This window comes from Struthio camelus, chromosome 21 (genome assembly GCF_040807025.1).
Source record: "Struthio camelus isolate bStrCam1 chromosome 21, bStrCam1.hap1, whole genome shotgun sequence".
Classification (NCBI taxonomy): domain Eukaryota; kingdom Metazoa; phylum Chordata; class Aves; order Struthioniformes; family Struthionidae; genus Struthio; species Struthio camelus.
The window spans coordinates 4798068-4813764 of record NC_090962.1 but is presented as its reverse complement, the minus strand read 5'-3'; the positions used below and the strand labels follow the sequence as shown (position 1 = coordinate 4813764).

General features: G+C 46.5%; 1 protein-coding gene across 2 annotated transcripts in view; it reads right to left on the bottom strand.

Moving 5' to 3' along the window:
• NOC2L (NOC2 like nucleolar associated transcriptional repressor) overlaps positions 1-15691 on the bottom strand; it is a 60878-nt gene extending 45187 nt beyond the window's left edge. The window contains exons 1-10 of one of the 2 annotated variants that reach the window (XM_068916048.1): positions 15595-15691; positions 14776-14947; positions 14114-14221; positions 13315-13435; positions 12603-12693; positions 10609-10687; positions 8488-8598; positions 7077-7190; positions 6168-6356; positions 3615-3754 (exon numbers count right to left, since the gene is read on the bottom strand). In XM_068916048.1, coding sequence (XP_068772149.1) covers positions 3615-3754; positions 6168-6356; positions 7077-7190; positions 8488-8598; positions 10609-10687; positions 12603-12693; positions 13315-13435; positions 14114-14221; positions 14776-14947; positions 15595-15614 — 1145 coding nt within the window. In that variant the 5' untranslated portion in view covers positions 15615-15691. Of the gene's footprint in view, positions 1-3614; positions 3755-6167; positions 6357-7076; positions 7191-8487; positions 8599-10608; positions 10688-12602; positions 12694-13314; positions 13436-14113; positions 14365-14775; positions 14948-15594 lie in introns of both variants that reach the window. The other variant, XM_068916049.1, reaches the window with a different exon arrangement.
• Positions 15692-15697: the final 6 nt, after the last annotated feature.

Below are 15697 nucleotides of genomic sequence, written 5' to 3'. Positions count from 1 at the left end.
CCCCCCCAACCAAGCTGACAGTCCTTTTGCTTGGAGCAAAGCGCCACCTTCTGGTGCGAGAGGCACTCAGGGAAGGAGAGTCCTTCCCCCAAATGCTATTAACTGTCACGACATTCCTGAAAGCACTACACCCCAACCGCATCAGGAGTGCAAATGAAAGAATGGATTCTGGCTCCAAAGTTTCCACTGCATCCTTCCCTACCATCCGATCACATACACACCTCTTGCAAAGCTGAGCTCCGCAAAGTAACAAAAAGAACCAGGGGGTCCAGCTCATTCGCTCCGTCTCTCCGCAAGAAAATCTGCTCAGAAGTTTGCTACTAAGCAGCCCTCAAGTAGATGCATATCCCTAACAGGCCTTCCAAAAACACGTACAATAGTACATTAAGCAAAAAACCTTAACTTCCAGCCTAGATTCTTCTCCCTCTCACCTTGCATGGAAGCCAGCAGGGTTCTTTCGTGACCCTCAGTTGTTACAGACGTATCTACGCCAGGGGACTACAGCAGAGAGAGAGATTTGTGCTAACTTCAGTTTGGTCAGCACAGCCATCCACACTGAGAAAAGACCATGATCGAGGAAGGAAACAAAGACCCTGGGTATAGACTCAAGCAGCTGAAGCTCATGGAGCCATATCATAACAGCAGGAATAGCTGCACATACTTCAGGCGAAATTGTCCGTTCTAATACAACCTGCTCCAGAAGCTCCCAAAGGTTTCCAAGGCCAGAGCAGACAGTCTGTAGAGCAACATTACCTTCAGCATTTCAGTTAAATAAAACCTGTGCCATGAATGGCTTTTTCCTTTGCAATCTCTCACTATCTGTTCTTTCTCATCAGGTCACTAACTCCTTTACTACAACTATAAACAGAACTCAGGTTTAGTTAGTTGCCTCAAGGGCCCATCTGTTTCCCTTGCAGAAATATGGGTTAGCAGGCTGAAGGCTAGGTGACATGAATCTTACCCCCTAAGATGATGCATCAGTTTTACTTTGCAGCCACACCATTCAGTCCCAGAGGGAAGCTGGACCATCTCTGTTTTGCATCTCTTCAGGCCAATGCTGCTTCACATACTCCTTCGGCTATTGGCTATCTTGCCCTTCAACTCAGCGTTTCTGAAGACTAAAGGATAGTCTTTAAAGTGGACCACGTTCTTCTACGACTAATCCCTTGGCAAATACAAAGTAGTTATCAAAACAGCCACGCCAACTTGTAGCAGCTAAGAATCTACACATGGCGTGCAAAGGAAAAAAAACAACATTGGACTTGATCTCCAGAGGACCCTTCTGACCTCAATCATTCTGTGAACCACTCAAAATATAGCCCACCTCCAAAAGCTCTTGCAGGCTGAGCCAACTTTGTTTTGTCAATCCATCCCCCTTGCCCTCAAGGGGCCCCAATCCTACACATAACATTCAGTAGCTGCATTCAGCCACTGATTGAGCTAGTGATGTTAACTGAAGATACCTATAGGCAGTCTACAGTGCAGTATAAATAACCTACAGCTCTTAGGAGAGCCCTGCAAACCCATACATATCACCCTGCAGAGGGTGGAAGGCAAGGGGAGAGAAACGTGCACTGACTAGCCTTGCTGAAAGCCCTGCAAGACAGTGGCCCTTCTCACCAGACAGTAAGCCATGATTCAACCATGCAGAAGGATCTGTGGACTTCATATCCTCTTAAACTTCTGTGCCTCCATTTCTAACAAGGAGCCTCAGAAGACCCCCCTTGTGTAAGGGGAAGCCACAGCCATAAAACAGTACCGAGGATGAGATCTGGCTGGGTACTTCATCTTTTTGTGCCTCTGCCCCCCATCTGCTAATCTAGCTACCTCCTTTTTATACCCTAGACATTGCCTTTTCTTAGCAAGGAAGCCAGCCTGGGCATCTATTCCTATTTTCCCCACCCTGAAGTCCATTCTGTTGGGCTCCATACCTTTGAAGCTTTGTCAGATGGTCATGCATGCCAAGCAGTCCTGTACATCACAGGTGCTAACAAATCCCATTTGCTGCTGCTGAGCCTCACCCAAGTCACCTTTCCTTGGCCCCAGTCAGCCGATTTATCTTCCTGGACAGGTGGAAAACTGCCTAGACTTGTCCACAGGACAATTAAAGCTCTGCAACAGCAGTAAGAGGCAGCCTGTGTGCACGGGGGATGGGGAAAGGGATGTATGCCCGCTCTAACGATCATTTAAACCTGCTTATCTTCATCACCACTTGGAGTTTAAGACCAGGCGGGTGGTGTTTTAAAGCCGAGAATCTGGTTACAGAGCTAACAGGATTTCAGAGATCACCAGAGATTCAGAAACTCTCTTTATGCCCATTAGTAACAGCAGGTTCAAAGCATAGAAGTTTCGAATACAAACACGTAAACTGGTGGTAAGCCAGAAATTCTCAGCAAAGACATACTAAAAAGAGCAGATGCGTCCCCAGCCCTTCAACTCCTAACAAATACACAAAAAAAGACAAAACCAAAACCAAACCAAAAACACACAACACAAACATCTAACTGTATTTACAGAGCTGGAGGAGATGAGGACTTCATTCTGTTCTTTGCCACTGTCTCCCGGGAGGTCCTAAGGCAAGTCAGTACTTTTTTTTCCATGTCACTTTGTACAACAGGGAGCATCATCTGTCCAAACTATTCAGACTGCAACTTCTGCGGGGCAGGGATACACGAGCTATCCTGCATAAGGCCTCAAAATCGAGCCTCCCACTGTGCAGGCACTTCTGCACAATGTACAGTTACTGACAAGTATTAAAGGTTCTTCTCCCAGCTTGGTCATCTCATTGCACACACTAATAGGATGGGATGCCATTATAACCCCTGGAACAGATTCCTCTGTGGTTTATGTTCCTGGAGACACAGTGCTCCAGAGAGAAAGAAGAGATAGCATGTGCTTTTTAACAGAGAACTGGACTAGGCAAAGTTACTGTACTGCCCACTAGAAAGTGGCCTGAGTACATGAGTTATTCAGAAATGCTGCCTGGCCACACAGACCTGCAAATGCTCCAGAACGCAGGGGAAGAGGAATTTCACATGCTATGTTTATTTTCTGTTTTCACTGCTGGGCACCACTTCGCTACTTCCCATTCTACCGCAGAAATGGCTGCAGTTTGACAGTGTGTCACAAACCAGCTGGCCCTTCTCCAATATGGGAGTTCATGGAAGGACCTGAACTGGACACTGGAACAGGCAGAACTGAAATTCTTTACAATGAAAAGTTGGTTGTGGTGTAGGTTATTCTCTCCTAAGCTTTCTCACCAGCTAGCCATACGGGTGCCAAACTCAAGCCCAAATCTTTGTGCATAGCATCTGGTTTCATATGGACTTGAGCCAATGATCTTAGCTAATGAAACAAAAGGGTACTGGCTTCCTCTGAAACAATCCCCTAACGCCCTCAGGAAACACAGTCACACACAATGCATTTCTAGATGGAACAGTTCAATCAAATGTCTCACAAAAGCAGCTCCCTCTGATTCCTTACAATGTAAAGTTAAATCCAAATCATGTACAGTAATATTCCTTGGTAAATGCTCTGCCATATCAATTCCTTAGGGGAAAGGAGGAGGCATCGTCAAGGGTGGGGGGGGGGGTGCGGAAGGGAATCCTACTTACTTTATACAGCCAATGATGACCTGCGTCAAAGGATAGATCAATGGCTCCATGACCTCGCTAGGATAGACTGCGCTGAGAACCCGACACCAGAAATACAAGCAGTGGATATACTGCCAGTTATAAACAGACTGGAAGTTCTCCTGCAAAGGAAAAAGAAAAAAAAAAAAGAGGGACACAAACACAAACTTGAGAAATCGGGAATTGAGGAGTTCACTCTGGTTTCTCTACCAGACTCTGATTCTATCCGGCATTTTCCAAGAGGATAGGGCGTACTGTTCAGAGAGGGATAGCTAACATTCTAGCTGTAGCCTTGATGCTGGTGGCTCTGACTCACCATCCAGCAAGTTCAGATGCATGCAGGAAGTCCTGGTAATGTTATGATTTGGTGCTGGCTAGTGCCTCGAAGGAAATAACGAGCAACACGCAGACTGCCTTCCCTCAACAAGCGCAGCTCACTTGAGAAGGATGATTTAACGACCCAGCTCACAGTACACAGTGGGATCAGGAAGCCTTTAACAGTCCCTGGTACACTCCCTGGTCTCCCACAGGTAGCAAGGCTGGAAGGTACCTCTACAACAGCCTTGTAATCTACCTTATGCACACCAGAGAGGGAAGGGGGGGGGGGGGGGGAGAAAAAAAAAGCAGGTAAAGGTACAGTGCAGACTGACTGCAGAGAGGGGAAATTTCCTGCAAGCTTCAATCTCCTTTGGTTGTTATGTAGCAGCTTGTCCTTCCCACTAGAGGTTTCCTTTCCCTCAGCTGTGTTAAACCACTACTGAATTTGGTTAACTTGCTGAGGGATAGGCCCCACTAATTTTGAAAGGCAATGCCTGCTGCTTACTTTAAGGATGTTCCTATAAGCATTCACTGTTCAGTAAGCACCAAATGACCAGCCCAGCACCGGTTTGCAGAACTCAACATTCCTTCCTGCAGTTGAAAAAAAAAAAAAATGAAGCTCTCGTGGTAGTGTCTTTTCCAACTGCAGAGTGAAGATGACCGACAGCAGAGGCGAGAACAAACTTTCAGCTGTTCATAAGCTGGCCTTCACGGTTACCAACACAAATAATGCAAGAGGCCAGCCTTGTGTTTAACATGCAGTGATACTCAAGCAGCAGACTATTCAGGTTGGCTCAGGGGTATGGGGAGGCACGGGCCAAGTCTTCCACAAATCCAAGAGGCACTGTTTTCAAGAACGTCTGGACAAACCCCTCCTCTCTCTCCCTGCCACGTGCCTGAACAGCCCACAGTACCAGACTAAATAAAAGCCCAGAAGAGCGCAGAAGTCTTTTAAGGATACCCTGTCCAGACATTTCTACAGGCCCATGCAGCCCCTAGAATCCAGGGAACTGCACCAACTGAGGTCTTATGAGATTGAGCTTAATGAGGGGCCTCAGCCCAAACTTGCACTTCACTTAGACTTTCAAAGTCCAGATCACCTCCTCTTTTGCACGGATGAAGTAAGATGTGTAAATCCTGGAATAAGGACAGAAGTCCTAAATTGCAGCCACTGGTGCAGCCCTTGTGCTGGGGACTTAGGCTGCAGCTGGACAAGACAGCACTCTCCCAGCAAGTCGCTATTTGTGAGATGCATCAAGAAGGTCTGTTCTCACCTTCCCTTGCACAACAAGTAAGCAAACTGCTCTCATAATCCACCTTCCACAACCACCCACTGTTCAATTTAAATAGGCTTGGTGCTGGGATTTGTGCATTTTGGTCATGCTAATGTCATTTAAAGTTCCCACAGCCCTCCCCAGCTGTGAAATCAAGTAGATTTAGGTCTTGTCTGGGCAAGGGCTGAGGGGGTAAGAAGCCAACACAATCCAATTAGGGAATACGGAGCCCAGACTTCGTTTATCTCTGCTCCGTTTATCCCCATGTCTGAAGAGCCAGGAGATTTGACTGGTCACCAATCCTGCAACGTTTGGAAGCAGCTGAACCATTAATCTATGGGGGTCTGTTTTGCTAAACATGACTAAAGCCAGGATTAGCAGTCTGACTCAGATTTGCCAGGTCAGACTGGAGGCGGCACAAAGCAGGATAGCTCCCAAAAGGGTCCGAGCTGCTTTGTTCAATGAAGCTCTCCAAATAGCATGGATGGGAAAAAGCAGCTGCTGAGAAGATAGAGCAGATGTACCATGGGCACTGCACTGGAAAGACACACACACCAGGGTGATTCCTAATCTTCTTTACTCTGGAGTTTCGCAACAGTGGCTGCCAACACGTTTCACAAACAAAGGGAAAAAGTATGCCACAAACTCTTGCTAGTTGAGGAAAGAAAAACGGCTCCTACTCTGCAGTGGTCTGCTCTCTCCTTCTGTACTGAAAATCCAAACTAATACAGAAACAAAGAATGTTCACAGGTAGCTATGGGGCGAGCTTTGAACCTCCCTGCCACAGGGCATAACAATTCCTCAGCACATCATGAAATGGATCAGACAAGTACTGACACTTTATAGTCATCACAAAAAGCCTGACGCTGCTGCCGTAATTTTCCCTTTTCCACGTATATTCCATAGAAGCATACTCCTTCCACATTGATGGGCGGGCACCTACCTTCTTTTTTATGGTCATGGCACTGCGCAGGTGAATAGCAAGCTGACGGATATAGATGAAGGCATGCTGGTAAGAGGTATGCGTGTCCAGGGCATACAGCTCCGTCAGTGTCCGCTGCATGAAGTTGATCATGGGCAGGACGTTGGGGGATGTGAATCTGGAATTTTTCACAAACGCGATGTACATTTGCTGTGGGGAAAAGACGACAAGATACAACCCCATAAAACAGTCGGAACTAAACCAGTCTTTCACCAGCCTTCCCCTCCCCAGGGATTCCAAAACCATGAAAGGACTATTGCTTTTGCAAGTCTTTCAAAGGTAGAGGCAAAAATAACAACCCAGCCTGCTCCTTCTTCAGCAGAGACAGGGAAGAGAGTACTTTTGCACCTGTACATTCTTTACTACAGAGCTTGAAGATGCCCCTACTGTTGCTTCTCCACAAGAAGAAAGGAAGGAACTGTGAGATGGCTTTGAGCCATACGTGCTTGTAGCTGGTCACACTGGTTAACACAGTTCTCCTATGACAGTGGTACCTCAGCAAACTACTATATGGTAATTCGAGAACCCCAGCAACTAGGTGAAACATCAGAGCAGCTCAGCAGCACTCCTGGTGTGTCAGCACTTGAAGAAAGCCTTTAATAATTTGGTGGATGAGTATTCACTCTGCAGTCAGACAAGGAGACCCTGCTAAGACCCTGCCTATGTGCCTCCACGCAGGAATGGCAGCGAGAATACGAAGGATCTCGCTCTTCAGTCTCACACACAGCTTCTTTCCTGTATTGTTTTCTGAGTGTAGCCAGCATCACCTCCAGCACCTGCCCTGCCTTGTAGGCTGCAGCTCATGCTCTAAGGTGTTTGCATATAACTTGAGAAAGAAAAGCTGCAGAGCAAAGCATGTACCAGCCTTACCTTGAGCAATGGACTTAGGTACAGCTCCTTCTTGTGGCGGCAGATCTTGTTAAGCACTAAGAAGGCCAATACTCTGACCGTTTCCTCACCTGTGCTCCACAGATGAATTGCTTGCTGGAGAGGAAAAGAAAAAGGTGCATGTACGAGGAGAGACTCTTTGTCCCTTCACTTCAGAGTCCCGAGCTTCCCTCTTTTGCCACAAAAATGCAAGGGAAGAGGAAGGTGACAAGGATGGCTCATTATTGTCACAGAACCAATCACAACAGAGCCTAGTGCTCTAGCTGTGAGACCACAAAAAAGGGCAAGGTCAGTGCTCCCATGAGGAGTGCAGAGGAAACTGTCCAAAACTAGCACCTCTGAAAACACGTGAATCTTTATTTACATGCCCAAATACAGATTTAAGCTTCTGACTATAGACACCAGCGTTTCCATGTGATTCAATCTCCCAGGCTTTGCAGGACTTCCTCACCTACTCCTAGAAGACAACACACTAACTCAACACATTTGGGCACTACATCCTCCAACCAAACAAAAAGTCACCTCTATGTCAAGCCACAACCGACTTACGTTTAAGCAATTGCCCACCAGGAGTCACACTCCAGTTCTGGCCTCGAACACCGTACTATGGTTTCTCTAATAGAGCTATTAAAGATGCACTTGACTCTGGACAGGGGAGATGAGTTTGTTTTCTGGATTCAGTGATGTTTCTTGCCACTTGGCAAATCAGAACTAATTAGCTCATCTCCACTAATGAGCTCTAGAGGAAACCGGGAAGATTCTGGCCACACTGCAGGGCTGGACATGCCCTCCCTACTGTAGCAGTCAGCAGAGACCTTTAGATATGAGGCACAGGTCTCCCACATCACTTTACGTTAGCCATCGCTAGCATCAAAGGATTCCCAAATTCATTTAAGAGCTATGCTGCTGCCCTTTATTTAAATGTCACCCTGTTGCCCTCTTCCGCTCCTCCACACCTCCTTGTCTTGTTGTTCTTAAGCACTCGGCAGTTGTGACTAAACTGCCACAAAAATATTCCACCACCTGCTCCTGAGAGTGAAATATTGTCACAGATGTATACCCAGACTCAGCACACAGGCAGCAATTACTCCATCTGGGATGAAGAAACAGATAGCTTCCCCAGAACACCTCCACATCACTTTGCATGGGGATTAGCAGCAACTGCATGCAGAACCACACGCCCACTCCACTCTCCTCACTGTGAAAGAGCTGCATGACACCCAGAAGACCTGAGAGGCATTGATCCTTTCTGGGACCAAAAGAAAAGCAAGCAAAGAGGAATCCAAGAAACTGGACTGCCATGCAATCTAGCCCAAATACCACGAGAGATTCACCTGAAGGGGTAGAGAAAATACCTCAAATCTAAATGGTACGCCACAGCTTGTCACCTTACCTTGAGAAGTATACGGCACTGCTTTGGAAAGGACAAATAGTAAGGTACTATGGAGCTGACGTGCTGAAGGACTGCTGCTCCAACAGAGGCTTCTGTTAAACAAGACAGGAGCTACAGGGAAAAGCATAGCATGATACCAGTCAGTCTGTAGTCCCCATTACCTCCTCCTTTACCAGTGTTTTAAGCAGCTGCACTTTGCTGTTTCCAAGTATCTCCGCGGTATCAAAGGACTGGAAGGGCACCCTTCCCCATGAGCAAGCCCAGACAACCCCCAGCAGTATCAGGAATGGAGCAGGCCCACGGCAGGGTAAATAAATTCCCCAAAAGTATATCTTTGCAAACCCGGGCTCATGCTACTGGGCTTGCATGGCTACTGGCACCTGAGCTCATCACATGAAAGCTGGCCTGGGTACACTGCAATAACTCAGGCTGTTTGCAGTTTGAGACACCTTACAGAACGCATGACACCAACACCTTTGCCATCTCACTGCAAAGAGCCAAAATACAATGAAGACACCCTCAGCTGACACAAGGCTTGGAAACAGACTGTCTGAATTATCTGATGACTTACATGATTTTACCAGCATTTCTGTAATAGAAAGCTGGAATACCATATGGGTATCAAGGGGTTAATTCCAGCTCAAGCAAAAGTTAGACCCGGATTGCTGAAGAAGCAACACCTCGGTATTTCTGGGTTGTTCAGATCAGTCCACGTGGAACCAAACCCAAGCAGAGGAGTTTAGGGTTTCTAATCTGAAGGTACAATGTTAAGTTCAAAGTCATTTCAATTTGAAAGAGGTCCTGCCTGATGAAATGCCTCCTTTTGCCTAAAATCCCAGTGCCTGGAAGCAGAGGCAGTTTTCCTGCTTTTAGTTTTCCTCCTTGTTCTTTCTACCTCTTCAGTGCAAGGAGTCTGAATTGGGCAGGTCTCCCCTGCAAAGTCCCTCACGCGCCAACAAGAAAGGTGAAGACATTTTTCAGAAACTACTAAGCTAGAAAAACATTGCAGTGAAGTCTAGGATCAAGGGCACTCAGAAGCAAGCACAGGACCAGGGACTACTTTAATGTGACTGAGTTGTCTGCTTTTCCTTCTTTCCTAATGCAATCCTTAGTTCCTCTGCTCCATGACTCGAGGAAAAAGCTATCCTGCTTTGCAGATCAAAATGCTGCTTTCTGCTAAATCATTCTGCCAGCTCAACACTAAAGGACCTCAGCACTTCCTTTCTCTCTCCTATGTCCCCTTCTGCCAGCTTCTGAAGGAGAAGCATCTCATTTTTTTAATATTCCAAATTTTGGGGCACCGTGAAATGATCTCTCAGCTTCATCTCCAAAAAGATTGTTGGGGGTTGGGAGGGTAAGAAAAGGTAGGGAGGAGGGAATTTCCTGCAAAAATAATCCCTGTGCTGTCACTGAACACAAGACACAAGCAACTCAGCATAGATGGGACATCCTAAGGGGGTGGAGCATAACCATACTTGGAGATGGCATATGCAAGGAGCAGAGGTTATCAGCACAGCTTCTTCGTATTTACTGTAAGAAGGGGCAAGATCATAACGCCAAAAACTACATTAAAGAGGTAGAACGCAGGCCGCGAACTACTTTAAACCCAATTATTTGGGCAGACAGAAATTAAGATAGAAAACCGCCAGAACGTTAACCCAGCCCTTCTTTACAGGCTTTCATCCAAACACCCTATGAAGCTCCAAAGCTTTAGTTAGACCAAGCATTTCCAAAAGCTAACACAGATAGCAAAGCGTGCAAATTCACAACTTGCAGATGCCTAAGGCACAAAGACCCAATGAGATGCAGCGGGAAGAAGCAACTTCAGGCAGCGAATCTTACCCTCCACTGCACAGGAAGGCATAAAAACAAGACCTTGAAGTTACCAGTTGTGTAACGGCCAGGAAGTCACCCTCAAACTGGAATAACTGCTTCTTCAAAAGGAAGAGCACCTGAGGCTACAAACATCACTACCTATTTTAACCATCTTCTGGATGGCTGGGCTCTAATTTAGTCACGTTGTTGGCAGATGCAAAAGCCCACCTACCTTTTTCCAACATACCCTAAACAAAAGCCCAGTGATGCACAGACTGAAAACGTAAGCACGCTAAAGTTTCTTACTTGGATGGTGCAGCTCAGGTACACTTTTATATCCAGTCGCAGCTTGCTCCAAAGCGGGCTGGTGGAAGGGAGGACCATTCTGAAAATTAAAAAATGAAACAAAATAATAAAAGACTTCAGCAGTACACAGAACAGTGAGTTCACTTCCTTGGTATGGCCAGTGAGTAAAAACAATTGCTGACAAAGTTTAAAAAAAAATAAAATAAAAACACCCCAAAAACCTCACACAACTTTCTCACGGGTGAAAAGAATTATCTCTATTCTGTAAAATAAGGGCTGAAAGACAGCATTAAAAAAATTCAATTCAAACGGAAGTACAGCTTCCCAGCAGGGCATTCATGCCTCTGCAAGTGTCATATAGAGAACTGTGGCAACCAGAAAGCCTGAGGGCGTCTCCCTGAATCCCTCACAGTTGAAGGTATCTGCTCTTCTGCTCAGGGGCCACTGCCTGAAAAGAATGGCCTGGCTTGCAGCAAGAAAGGCTGTTACTGGGATTACACCAGTTGGGAGACATTTGTTCAGTCTCTTCTGAACTTCTGACACTGCATTCACAAAGTAATAATTGCCCCAAGTCCTAGATCAGGCCAAAATTCAGACACAATCCATACTAGTTATGCCTGTGCAGTCAAAAAGGCTGGCATTTGCACCCAGCACTCTAGTACCCTCTAGAGCCAGCGCAAAAAGAATGTGGACTTACTCTTCAGACTGGGCATCACCACCAAACGGGAATCCAGAGTTTAGCTCACCCTTCCTTTCATCTGTGACAGGGAAATTAGCAATGACTGCCACAAAAATTACCCTGGAACTGAAAGCACTTCTGAAAGGGATCCAGTTCTCACTCTGCCCGCCACTGGGAAGAGAAGAGATCAGACTAGGAAGCAAGCGATAAAACTGCGTCCAGCTGAAACTGCTAAGGGATTCAGGTAAAAAGCTTCTCCAAACATCTAGTAGGAAACACAGCCCAGGCACAGGGGCTAAGGTGGCTCCAGCTTTTGGGGAACTTAATGTCTTATTATAAGGATCTGCGCTCACAGTCCCTAGCTATGGCATTGGCTCATCCAGCAAGAGTTGAGACTGATTTAGATTTCCCAGCACCTCTTCCAGCTGCTCCCAGGTAAGCCATGCTGATCTCCCCATTCAATTATGGATGCAGACTGACTCAGACTCTTGGGGCACCAACCCTCACAATAGCCAGAGACTTCCCAGGTCTTAGACAGCATCTGAAAGTTCAAAATTGTCATTGCTGCTCTGTAGTCAGATCAAACAACAGCATCAAGGAATGCGGCACGTAGGTTTTAGATTAATACTGCTGTTCTGGAAAAACAGATAAATTGTACCATTCTTTACCCAGTTGTGTGCTCTCCTCCGTTCTATCCATGCTCTAACAGAGAGCAGGTCAAACCCAGACAATCCATCTTTCAGAATGCCAGGGTGTAATATAGCTGCTAAAGCCCTGGATTGACCGAAGTCGCAGAGCTGTATGGGTGAAAGGGTTGGTCTCTTAAAAAAAAAAAAAAAGTTGCAATGTTTTAACACTGCTCCTGAGTGCAAGCGCAAGGGAAGGTGTAAAGACAGAACCAGACTCTTTTTCAGAGGTGGCCAGTAACGGGACAAGAGGCAACAGGCATGAATTGAAACACAGAAAGTTGTCTGAATCAAAAGGAAAAACTTTTTTTTTTTACTATGAGGATGACTGAGCACTGAAACAGGTTGCCTAGACACTGGGCATCTATGGAGACTGTGGAGATCTCCAAAGATGGAGACTTCAAAAGCTGTCCAGACACAGGCCTGAGCAATCTGCTCTAGGCCTCCCCTTGAGGAGGGGGGTTGGACTAGACGATCTCCAGATGTCTCTTCCAGCTCAACCATTCCGTGACTTTACTACTGTTTGGGAAGAGCTGCCATTTTTTTCCAGCTTTACAGACAGGTTTCAGGTCTGAAAAAGCCCAACCAGTACTCTTTCACCTGCCGTTCTCAGGTCCCCTCAGACTTACTTTAATTTGCTCTTTGGGGCTTTCAGCAGAAGAAGTTTCTGCAGACAGTTGAAGAGATCCCGGATGCAGAATGACACCAGGGCATTGAACACTGTTTCCAAAAAGAAAAAAAAAAGAAAACACAAGTGTTAATAAAGCACTTGCAAGCTATTTTCCATTTATTCTTGGTTTCTCAGCTAATCTGAGAAGAGCTCCCAAGGAGCTGAAGCCAGCAACTCCCACAGCAGAACTGGGGAGTTCCCAAAAGCTTTCAGAACACATCAATTTCCCTCATCCTACAATTCTTATCTAAATGAGAGGATCACAACCGACAGCTTTCTGGAATAGGGGTCATCTCTTTGCTCCCTGAACAAACAGCACCAACCACAACAGAAGTTTAACCCATAACCAGAGCTCTATGCTATCATCACTCACCCCGAAAAGATATTTTTCTTTAAACAGTCACAGCAATGGACACGCAAGCTCTGTGTAGTGGTGTCTTGCACTAAACAATGAGAATTGACTGAAAGCAAGAATGAGCGAGCCCTATGCTGGGCAAGGAAGGACTAAGGAGGACATGCATTACTTAAGCGTAGTGAAGCCTGTAAAAGGGTAAGCCAACACTGCCTTATTCTCTTGCAATAAACCAACGTTTATCCTTACTCTCTTCCAATAGCACAACCTTCCCTACCAAAATGACTTCCCTTGCACAAAAGTACGGTGAAAAACTCACCTGCAGCATCAGTAACTTGGAATTTGCTGGGATCAGCCCCACCATCATCGCCTTTCGTGGTTGCTACAGATGCTTTAAAGGCTTGAGTGATTTCATGGAAAAGTTTTGGTGTTAATCGTTTCTGGGGAAAGAAGAAAAAAGAACTGCTGTAGAGAAAAGGCAAGCAACGTTCTAGAACTCTGAAGCACTTTACTGGGACAGGAGCATTGAAATATATTTTGATTGCAAAATAACTCCATCAATGGGAAGGAAAAACGTCAAAACAACGTTAACAAATGCTAGTGGCTTTCAGTTACTCTAATATGGATTTGCAAGGCTTATAATTGGTTGGGGGTTGAGAAGCAATGACTTCACTGCAAGCAATTATCCAGTTTCACCTTATCCTCCCCATCTTAGCCAGAAGCAGCAAGTTGTCCCATCGCTGCTCCAGTGTGACTTTGAAAAAGCTCTTGGAACTGTCAAAGGCACAGTGTCCTTTGAACTGTCCCCCCTTAGCAAGGGGATGAGCAAATGGAAAAATGAATCATTCTAACCTCTTCTGAGTCACTCAAGTTTTTCTAGCCTCTCCCTCAGATGGAGTGTGGATACCCCAATCATGTGGCCCAAACAATAACTGCAGAGACAAGTCATGCCGAAGTAACAAGAGTTCTTTGAATATGACTTTGTCACCATCCTCTCTGTACCTTTTTTTTTGAAAGATGAATAAATCAAAAGTTGGTCTTTTAAAGGTAATGACACACGTAGAAGAATGTTTTAAGGGAGAACATGCAAGCGCCTTGTATCCCATCTCTTTTCTCACCTCTGCAGCTTTTTTCCATTGTTCAACCATTTTCAGGCTCACAGGGATGAAATCAGCTTTCTTCTGTTTGACTGTGTCATGTTCTTCCTCATCTTCATCACTTGCTTCCTAGAGAAGTTGGTATCAAGACTGAGAAAAGGTTTGTACAGTTCTTTTTTGGTCCCATTTATTCTGCTGAGTAGCAACTGAAGATACTTGTGGGTGGTGAGAAAGGCAGGCAGCAGTAAATTTTATTCAGGCTGCTCTCAGCACTGCGTAAAACAGTAACAAATATAAGTGCCTTACAAATGCTAAAAAAGCTACTTCAGCCCTGCAGCTTTGCTCCATAAACACAATGTGCAATAGCTGACATACCAAGGAGAAAGCATTTCATTCCAAGGAGAATGACTTCTAACAGGGAGAGGAGATAAGAAAACTAAGCTATAGGGAAAACCTACTCCAAAGGCTTTGCCTTCAGTCTTAAACATACTCCTCATACTCAGTTCAAGTCCACAGCTGACTTCTGGGTTACAAGCCTGCACAGCTGCAGCTGATCTTTAGGGAGGCCCTTTGCTAGCCGCCACAGGCCCAAATACGCTCAGTCCCTGCCACTGAAACTCAAATACTTAACACCTGAGTAAATAAAAGCATTTAAGCCACAGTTCCAGAACAAGGCCTAGTACCTCCAGCGTATCGGGTGGTCTGTGTAACCCTTCCTCCTCCTCCTCAGAACTGTCTGAAGCATCAAAATCCAGCAGAGTGCGGTCATTTTCTTCCAAAAACTTATAAAATTCAGGATCTTTGTCCTTGAGCCGGGAGAGCTGATCTTTATGTTCAGATGCCTTCCCCTTCTTCCTGGTAGGTAAGAATTAACATGCACACATTCATCACTCAAACAGCTGATGCTCTAGGAGAGAGCAACCTCTGGGCACTAAACCGCACCTGGGGCTGATGTGAATGCTGACAGTTTTATCGAGGCTGGGGCCACAGTTCTCTAGCCATTTCAGCCTCTGGGTTTTTTTTTTTTTTTTTTTTTTTTGCCAGAAGCTATTTATTTAATTCACGGCTAAGAAGTCTCGACAGTAAGTTGTCGGGTTCTGCTGGGCAGATGCAGATACCGCCTGAGGGGCCTTGCAAAAACCTTGCAAATAAAGTCGCTCTGCCCCTCAGGATTACCCTGGAGGGCTTTTTACAAAGGCAGCCGAGAACCGCGCCGTTAGAGGAAGCTCGCGATGAAAGCTCAGCAAAGCAGAGAACAACTACAAACGATTTTTCAGACGCCGGCCGGCCATACCAGGAACCGCTTCCGCGTCCCCCCTCCGCGAAACCTCCGCGGAAGGCCGGCCACCCCCCAAGCCGAGCTAACCGCGGCCCTCGCTGAGCCGTAAGCCAGGCGTCAGGCCGCCACCCCGCGCGCCCGAGAGCCGCCTCCCCCGCCGCGGGTGCTCGGAAAGAGCAGCCGAAAGCAGAGGGCGGCGGCTGGGCCGCGCCGCGCCGCTCACCTCCTGCCGGCGGCGGCCATCTTGTCCCTCTCGCTCCAACGCGGCCGCCGCTTCCGCTCCCAGAGTGCACCGCGGGAAGGAAGGGGGGGGCGGCCCCGGCCCC